Raw genomic sequence first — 10,253 nt, 5'->3', positions numbered from 1 at the left:
ATAATGATAACTTCTACCAGCCAGGTGGTGGCACATGTCTTTCTGGGTTTGAGGCCAACATGATCTATAGAGTGAGTTCCAGGACAGCCAGAGCTACACAGAGAAACCCTGTCTCGAAAAACAAAACAAAGGTAACTTCTACCAGGGATGTTTTAGATAGAAAGGATTGTTTTTTAAAAGTTTTATTTTCTGGTCAGCCCAAATTCTCACTGAATCAGGGGAAGGCTCCCACTCACTGGCCCCTGGGCAGCAGGGCTGTTCCAAGAGAGGACATCTGGGGGTGCAGTTTAGAGAGTTTGGTCCCAAAGGGCAGAAGTGGCTTCATTCACTCACTTGTATTCTCTCCTATGAATTCAGCTGTTCAGGGAGCAGACACAGACGTGGAAAAGAAGGACCAGGAAGAAAGGAAGGAAAGAAAGAATCCCTTAGCTGGCCAAGTAAGAAGGAGACAAACTTGATAACTGAGGTTTCACAGACCCTGAGTAAACTTCCAACCCGGTAGTTCTTGCCGAGCCACAGTTTCTTTTGCCCATGAGGCCTTAGTGGCTGCTCTTCCTGCATTTGTACAGTCTTCCTTGTTACTCTCTGGGGTTCAGCAAAATCTCCTCCTGACTCAGACAAGATCTTCATTCTTTTAACTGCAAGAGACAGGGATTTCAACATACTAAGAGCCCAAGACCAGGCAAATAGGTGCCAGGGGTAATTTTATCCCCATTTAAGTATATTACCTAACCCAGGGCTACCACCAGCCCCGGGTGTTCTGTACAAATTTGATAAAAGTTGCCCATATTATTTTATTTCCTAAACATACACACATAATTACTAAACACATTACTCAGTGATTGGAGAGATGGCTCAATTGTTTTCACAGTAGACAGGAGTTGGGCTCCCTGCAGCTAAGTAGGACAACTAATAACCACCTGTGATTCTAGCTTCAGGAGGTCCTCTGACCATCGAAGGCACCTGTATTCATATGCACATACATAATTTAAAAATGTAAAACTAGAGCAGGAGGGATGGATCAGTGGTTAAGTTCACTGGCTGCTCTTGCAGAGGCCCAGGTTTTGGTTCCCAGCTCCCATGTTTCAGCTCACAACTGTCTGTAACTCTAGTTACAGGGGATCAGGTACCCTCCTCTGGCCTGCTTGGGCACCAGGCACACACATGGGTCACACATCTTCATGCAAAAAAATAAAAACAATCTTTTGTTTTTTAAAGGCAGCATTTTAATTCTAATTATACCAATAAATAATTCATTTTTAAATAACGGAAAATTTAAATGATTTACTATAATATTAAAATTCAAAGTTATTTGTAGCTAATACCCTAGTGTACAACAGATAGGCATATATCCTCCAGAAAGTATAATTATTTTTGATAGATTTCTGACATTGGTTGTATTTATCTATAATAAATTTATTTACTTATTCTGTGTATATGTGTGGTGGACACATGTGGAAATCAGATGACAAATTGCAGAAGTTGGTTCTTTACTTCCCCAGTCAGGGTCCCAGGGATAGAACTCAGGTTGTCAAACTTGGTGACAAGTACCTTTACCCACTGAGCCATCTCATTGGCCCTTATTTATTTATATAGTAAGAAAACAGATTTATTGAGTATGCATCAAGGAGCAATGAACTGCCAGTAACTCAGTACCACCTGCCAAACCATTGTTTTTATGACAATACTGGGCATCAAACCTAGGTCTTTCCATATACCAGGTAAGAGTTTTACCTTTGACCTATATCCGCAGCCTTGGTTTTAATGGATTTCATTTTAATTTTTGAGATAGGGCCTCATGTAGCCTAGGCTGGCCTGGAACTTACTATGTCTCAGAAGATGACCTTAAATTCCTGATAATCCTTTGTTCACCTTCTAAGTGTAGGAATTACAAGTGAGTACCACCCAGCATAACTTAACATGTTTCATTTTGATAAGGTATGTTTTCCATTGGTAAGATACTGGAAAAATGGAGTTGTACCTGGGAAGGTATAACAGTATTTGGAAACCAACCTGCTAAATTATTGCCACAAAAATACAATATTCTGACAGGAGAATATTGTATTTTAAAAATTATTCATTCATTTTACTTGCATGGGCATTTTGTCAGCATGCATGTCTGTGCAGGATGTGCAAGCCTGGTGCCCATGGAGGCCAGAAGAGGGCATCAGATTCTCCTGCCTGTGTGGCTTCTAGGAGTTGAGCTCAGGTCTGGAAGAGCAGCCAGAGTTCTTAACTGTTGAGCCATCTCTCCAGCCCCACATATTACATTTTTGAAGAGCAGCTTTAGGTTTTTAGTGTATTGTAGACTGATGATGATGAACAAAAGTCTTTCATATGCTCATCAGCCAATTTCCATTATAATTTTTTAATTTTTATTTATTTATTTATTTTTGGTTTTTTGAGACAGGGTTTCTTTGTGTAGCTTTGGAGGTTGTCCTGGCACTCACTCTGGAGACCAGGCTTTCCTCAAACTCACAGAGATCTGCCTGCCTCTGCCTCCCAAGTGCTGGGATTTAAAACGTGTGCCACCACCACTTGGCTTGTTTTTTAGTTCTTAAAAAGATTTATTGTAATTAAAAAACTATGTGTACTTGTGTGAGTGTATGTGGGGGTGTGCGTGTGTGACTGCAGGTGCCCATGAAGTGAGAGCTGGTGTTACAGGCAGTTTTGAGCTGCCTGATGTGGGTGCTGGGAACTAAACTCTGGTTTTCTGAAAGAGCAGCCAGCCCACTTAACCACTGAACCATCTCTCTAGTGCCCACTTGGTAAGAGTTTTAGCAATTTGTTTAGCATCTAATCTTTTTGTAGACACTATAAGCTAATTTTTCCTGAGAACCATTATGTTCTCCAGGGACTGTTATACATTCACGTTGTGTTTCCAATTTTGTTCAAAACATTAATTTTATAATCACTCTTCATCAGTACTGAACAACGCATTTTAAAGGGAACATTTTTCAGAAGTGTGCTACTGACTTTCCATTTTGGAGATTGTATTTTCCTATCATCAGCATACATCGCCTACTCCCACTAATTAAGTTTTATCAGCAAGATGGCATCCACTCAATTCTCCCATCCTATGCTTAACAGTGACTTAAAATTTTATGTTCCATAATGCCTTTCCAATATAATCCAACATTTGATTGCAGCAAAAAAAAGAGTCATTGTATAATTTCTTGGATGGCATAAAAATACCAATACTTTCATTAGATTTTTCAAAATAGATTTTTACTATATCATCCAATACCAACCTTAAAGATTGAAACAAGAAGCATAGAATAGCCTAGAATTTTAAAGGCTTGTCTGCTGCAGTCTCTTACCTTGTTTGCCAAATGTGTGGAGTTGCTGCATATAACTCTGGTTTTAGATCTATTTTCTGCAAGTAGTCTCCTAAAAATCTGTCTATACTTTCTTTTTTTATTTACCAGTCAGTCTCTCTTTCCCAAACACCCACAAATGAACAGTTTTCTTCTAGGAAGTTCACAATTCTCCTAATGCTTTGTTTGTTTGCTTTTTGTCTTGGGTGTTTGTCTCTCTGTGTGTGAATGAGGACATGCATATGTCATAGTGGTGTATATGGAGGTCAGAGGACAACCTCAAGTGTCTGTACCTTCTATCTCGTTTAAGACAGACAGGGTCAGGCTATCTGGTCCTTGAGCTTCCAGGGAGTCTCTTTTCTACACCTTGATTTTGTCATAGGAATATGAGGATTGCAGATGTGTCCTATGGCACCCAACTTTACATGGTGCCCAGGACCAAACTCATGACTTCTTGCATCTGCAGCTTTACCCTCTGTTTAAGTCACTCTTCTATTGCTGTGATAAAACACCATGGCCAAGGCAACCTATAAAAGAAACCATTTAATTTGGGCCTTATGATTTCATAGGGTTAGAGTCTCTGACCATCATGACGGAGAGCATGGCAGCAGGCAGACAGGAGCAGTAGCTAAGGCCTCACATCTTGATCCACAAACATGAGGCCAACAGAGAGCTAACTGGGAATGATGTAGGCTTTTGAAACCTCAAAGCCAGCACCCAATGACACATCTTCTCCAGCAAGACCACATCTCCTAATCCTTTCCAAATAGTCCACCAATAGGGACCAAGTATTCAAACATGTGAATCTATTTGGGCCTTTCTCAGTCAAACTACCAAACCCACTGAGCCATCTCCCTAGTCCTGTTTTTTGCTTTGTTATGAGACAGAGTCTTGTTAGGTAGCCCAAGCTGGACTCAAAACTCCCTATCCTCCAGCCTCAACCTCCCAAGTGCTGGTATTACAAGCCTGGCTCACAATTCTCATAGCTTCATCTGTTTTATATGGCTTCCCTCAAAGGATGTAGGTTTAAAATAATCAAGAATAATGTATAGCATTTTTCTTTTTCTATTTTTTATTTTTACTTTTTTCTCTGAGACAGGATTTCTCTGTATAGTCCTGGCTGTCTTGGAACTCACTCTGTAGACTAGACTGGCCTCTAACTCACAGAAATCCACCTGCCTCTGACTTCTGAGCCTGGGTTTAAAGATGTGTGCCACCACTGCCTGACAGCATCTTGCCTTTTTCAAATTAAGCTCATTTATTATTGAGTCTGCAATAATTTGCTCTTGTATTTCATTCCTTTGAAATGTGTAGTACTGGGGCTAAGGGAGATGACTCAGTGGTTAAGAGCATTGACTGCTATTTCAACAGAACCAAGTTTGATTCCCAGCACCCATATGGCAGCTTGAAAAGTCTGTAACTGTAGTTCCCAAGGATATGACACCGTCTTCTGACCTCTGTGGGCACCAGGTACCTATATGGTACACAGACATACAGGCAGTCAAAACCTCCATATACATAAAATAAAAAAATTTAACGTAGTATTCATTGGTGTCAATGTGACAGTATGTTATCAAATGTTGGATGGGTATCATAAAGGAAGCCAATGGACATCACTGTTCTGCATCCTGGATAATCTTCTCCCTAGACATTGCCTTGTCAAAGCTGAATCATGTCTGCTGTGCACACGATGCCATTTCTCATTTCCACATCAATTTTGTTTGTCTCTATCCATATATATTACGTCATTATTTCAACCTTGATTTTCCAACATGCCATTGAAACACTCTTTGCCTTCTGTTTATCTACTGTGTGACAAATATTGCCAAGCCTTGCTCTTGTTTCCAGTCTTTAGTTGATACATTTTTTCATCCTTAAAGACTTTAGAATATGGAGAACACTGTAACTACTAAGATAAGATGATGGGGAAGGGTTCCAAATTGCTAAGGATTTATGAATAAATAGTTTCTGAAAAGGGTCTGCTTTTCAAATGGTAAATCTAAACAATGTAAATTTGGTGAAAAGTTAAATTTATTTCCCTTCTTTCATTTTCTCATTCTTTCTTTCTGACAAGATCTTATATAGCCCAGGATGGCCTTGAACTCCATATGTGCCTGAGGATGTGCTCCAACTTTTGATCCTCCTACCTCCACCTCCTGAGCACTGGAATAACAGGCCTATAATTTTCTATTATTAGACCATTACCTATGATTTATTTGCTGCTGAGGATCAGACCTTGGGCTTCATGAATGACAGGCAAATATTTTACCAACTGAACTACATCCCCAGCCTCAAAGGGTTAAATTTCAGAGATAATGTTCTACAGATAAACTTCAGCTATTGCTTCATGCTAAGTACTTGGATAGGAAGAAATTCAGTCTACTGTTTGCTTTTCTGCTTTTTTCCCAAGTTATGCTTGACATAAACACTAGCAGCCAATCCATATCCTAACCCAGTATTCTTTGCTCTCTGTCCTATCCATTTTCTGCAAAAAAAAAAAGTAGCCAATGTTTAGTTCATTCTCTTTCATTTATTCCCCTGTTATCTGATCTTGAAATTGATTTAAAAAGACCCAAGTCTCTCTAAACAAAAAACCCAGTAGATAATATCTCATCTGGGAACTTATATGTATGTAATATACAAAATATGCAATTAATAACATGTTAAGTATTACATTATTAATTAATGAGCAGTTGACATTACTAATAACAGCATAGTCATAATAATGAGTGATTTCTGTTATATAATTATATCATTAATTGCTAATTTCTAATTTATGTTTACACAATTTATTCTGTGAATTGCTTGATGATTCACATAATAAAATTCTTGTGGATTTCAATTGAGAACTCAGCAATACCTTTTGGATACAACACATGGAGCATGCTATAAAAGGTGAAGGAGATACTAAATTATTCAGTGCATGACTAACAATAGGGTTTTGATTTTTCTTTTAATTATATACTTACCAGCTAATAAGATGGTTCCGCAGGTAAAGAAGCTTGGCATGCAAGCCTGACAACATGAGATTAATTCCCAGAACCCATGCATATTGGAAAGACAGAATAGACTCCGAAAATTTGTCCTCTGACATCCACACAAGCATCATGGCACACCATGCCCCTCCACACACACGCACACATGCACATGCACACACAAAATGAAGTTTTCAATTACATACTTGTTAGTATAAGTAAGGATTAGAAAAGCAATTTCTGGGAGCTGGAGAGATGCTCAGGGGTTAAAAGCACTGGCTGCTCTCCCAGAGGTCCTGAGTTCAATTCCCAGCAACCACATGATGGCTCACAACCATCCATTATGAGATCTGGCGCCCTCTTCTGGTGTGCAGATATACATGGAAGCAGAATGTTGTATACATAATAAATAAATAAATAAAATAATAAAAAAAAGAAAAGCAATTTCTGCTCTCCTGCCTTGGCCCCTCACCCCAGAAACGGAAAATGTATGCCTGCTCCAAGTTCATTTCTACCCGCTCCTTGATCAGGAGCACCTCTCAGCTGCTGAGTCGTCCCCTGTCTGCGATGGAGTTGAATCGACCACAGACATGGACCGATGAGGGCCTCAGCAGCGTGGCAGCCCCTCGTCCTCCAACCTCATTCATCCATAGCCGCTGCTTCCAAACCAGCGTCATTTCTAGAGACATCGACATAGCCGCCAAGTTCATTGGGGCTGGGGGCTGCTACAGTTGGGGTGGCGGGCTCTGGGGCTGGGATTGGAACTGTTTTGGGGAGCCTCATCATTGGTTATGCCAGGAACCCCTCTCGGAAGCAACAGCTCTTCTCTTACGCGATTCTGGGCTTTGCCCTCTCAGAGGCCATGGGGCTCTTTTGCCTAATGGTGGCTTTTCTCATCCTCTTTGCCATGTGAAGCAGCTGTCTCCACTTCACCTCCCATAGTTCTTTCGTGTCCCGTCTGCCCTGTGTGTTCCTTTTCCTGTACCTCCCCAGGAAGTCTGGGGAAAGTGCTTGGCTCAGGGTTTGACAGAGAGAAGACAAATAAATACTGTATTAATAAGAAAACAAAGAAAAGAAAAAGCAATTTCTTAGTTGAGCATGATGGCACATGTCTTTAATCCTAGAATTCAGGAGGTAGAGCAGAGGCAAGTGGATCTCTATGAGTCTGAGGTCAACCTGCGCTACATATTAAATTCTAGGCCAGCCAGGGCTACATAGCAAGAACCTGCTTGAAGAAAAGAAGTAACTTAGCCAGGCATTTGTGGCACACGCCTTTAGTCCTAACACTTGGGAGGCAAAGGCAGGCAGATCTCTGTGAGTTCAAGACCAGCCTGGTCTATAAGAGCTAGCTCCAAAGCCACAGAGAAACCCTGTCTCGAAAAACCAAAAAAAAAAAAAAAAAAAAGTAACTTCTTGTTCAGAACTCAATTTTTAAAGGTTTATTTATTTTATGTGTATGAGTGTTCTATCTGTATGTATACCTTTATGCTAGAAAAGGGTTGATAGCCACCATGTGGTTGCTGGGAATTGAACTTCAGGACCTCTGGAAGAGCAGCCAGTGCTCTTAACCACTGAACTATCTCTCTAGGTCCCCAGGACTCATTTTTAATTGGTGTTGTATCTTCTGTTGGTTTTTCCTTTGTGTAGAAGCACAACAGAATACTCAAAACTACAAGCCTTAATCCTGTTGATCAGATAATCCTTTATAACATATCACTCAGAAGGCAGAAGCATGTGGATCTCTGTGAGTTCAAGACTGCATGCTCTACATAGCAAGTTCAAACCATCCAGGGATACATAGTGAGAAGCTGTCTCAAAATATAAAAACAAAACCAAAAGTCACTAACTCTCTTAACACAAGACACTTCACTGCCATCTACCGGGAAGTTCTAAAAAATATATACAGCAGTCATTTTTCCAATAAGAAAAATTCTCAGAATATTAGAGGTGAATTATATCTTGTTAGGTGAGAATCATTAAGGCATTATCCAGCTAGACCAACATGCCTGGCTTCCCCAGTCCCATTTACACCTAGATTTAACTCTATTTTTTAAGTGTGTGTGTGTGTGTGTGTGTGTGTGTGTGTGTGTGTGTGTGTGTATACGCATTCGTGTTTTGTCTTCCTGTATGTCTGTGCACCATTTGCATGAAGTGCTCTTGGAGGTCAGAAGAGGCCATTGGATCCCCTGGAACTGGAGTTTCCAATGCTGTGTGAGCCACCATGTGGGTGCTGAGAATAGAACCCTGGTGCTCTAAAAGAAAAATTCGTGATCTTAAACCCCAAGCCATCACTCCAGCCCACAGATTTAACTTTAATTGCTTCCGATCTCCTCTCACAGGAGGAAATTTCTAACTGTCATAACCTTTGTGAGACTGAGTCTGTGGGTAGAAAAGCAGGAGGGGGATATGAGGTAGAACTCCACTTCTGTAGAAAGATGCCCATATTCACAAATGAGGCGCGTGTTTGAGTTTTTCTCACTTGCCCTAGGTAGGAGGAAAAAGGTGTTCTTGACATCTCTTCAATGCCAAAAGGCATTGACCATGCAGAAAGTGGGGAAGAGAGCTGAGCCCAGGCAAAATCCTAAAAGAGAAAAGCCCTCCCTAAGATGAGTAAGATTATAGATGAACCATCAGGATTCCTAAATAAAGGAACTTGAAGTGAGGGAGGGGAGGTGAGAGAGCTTTACACATTGGTTGTGTGGCAGTGTACTTGGGAAAACATGAACAAATATCTATTCACCTAAATAGGGAATCAATAGCAAAGCAAAGTTAAGGATGTCACTATAGTCCAACTTGAACCAATGAGTTTTATTGGGGTTACTTATAGGAGTATGGGTGGTACCTACAGAAACAGAAATGACTCAAAGCAAGATGTGTTACCAAAAGCCCACTCCAGCATAGATGACAGTTCATGAAGCTCATTGCACAACTTGCTGCAGCTCGAGAGGTTGGAGAAAGCCTCTTCTTTGCAGCTCAGCTTGTCTTAGCTTCTTTTGGTCTGAGAATGTCTCTCAACAGTCCCCATTGCTTATATAAGCCTTGGGAGGAGGAGGCCTAGTGAATCTGGTCTGTTTCAGGGACTTCCTGAATCTATTGATTTATTTCCTGAGTCTTAAGGCTTGAATGTTTTATCTCCCTTTAGAATATTTATTATTATTATTATTATTATTATTATTATTATTATTATTATTATCACTGTATTTTTTAAAAATTTTCTCTCCAGTTTTTATTTAAATTAGAAACAAGATTATTTTAAATGTCAATCCCAGATCCCTCTGCCTCCCCTCCTTCTTTGTCCCCCCACCCCCTGCAACTAACACCCTACCTATCCCATACCCTTTGTGCTCCCCAGGGAGGGTGAGGCCTTCTATGGGGGGGTCTTCAGAGTCTGTCATCTCCTTTGGGATAGGGCCTAAGCCCACCCCCTTGTGTCTAGGCTCAGGGAGTATCCCTCTATGTGGAATGGGCTCCCAAAGTCCATTCCTATGCTAGGGATAAGTACTGATCTACTACAAAGTCCCCATAGATTTCCAAGGTCTCCTCACTGACATGCACGTTCATGGGGTCTGGATCAGTCCCATGATGGTTTCCCAGCTATCAGTCTGGGAACCAAGAGTTCCCCCTTGTTCAGGTCAGCTGTTTCTATGGGTTTCACCAGCCTAGTCTTGGCCCCTTTGCTCATCACTCCTTCCTCTCTGCAACTGGATTCCAGTTCAGTCCAGTGTTTAGCTGTGGGTGTCTGCTTCCACTTCTGCCAGCTGCTGGGTGAAGGCTATAGGATGGCATATAAGTCAGTCATCAATCTCATTATCAGGGGAGGGCATTTAAAGTAGCCTCTCCTCTGTTGCTTAGATTGTTAGTTGGTGTCATCATTGTAGATCTACAGACATTTCCCTAGCGCCTGATTTCTCTTTAAACCTATAATGGCTCCCTGTATTATGGTATCTATTATCTTGCTCTC

At 40.8% G+C, this 10,253-nt stretch overlaps 1 protein-coding gene across 1 annotated transcript; it reads left to right on the top strand.

The window, feature by feature from the left end:
* The first annotated feature begins 6,749 nt into the window (after window positions 1-6,749).
* Window positions 6,750-7,357, top strand: LOC100755733 (ATP synthase F(0) complex subunit C2, mitochondrial-like). Its single transcript, XM_035446701.1, is given in 2 exon segments — window positions 6,750-7,009; window positions 7,011-7,357. Coding segments are annotated over 2 exon segments (426 nt in total). The 5' UTR covers window positions 6,750-6,778; the 3' UTR covers window positions 7,206-7,357.
* Window positions 7,358-10,253: the final 2,896 nt, after the last annotated feature.

This window comes from Cricetulus griseus, chromosome 6 (genome assembly GCF_003668045.3).
Source record: "Cricetulus griseus strain 17A/GY chromosome 6, alternate assembly CriGri-PICRH-1.0, whole genome shotgun sequence".
NCBI lineage: Eukaryota > Metazoa > Chordata > Mammalia > Rodentia > Cricetidae > Cricetulus > Cricetulus griseus.
Note: the sequence above shows the minus strand (reverse complement) of the source record. Positions and strands in the feature narration are given on the sequence as shown.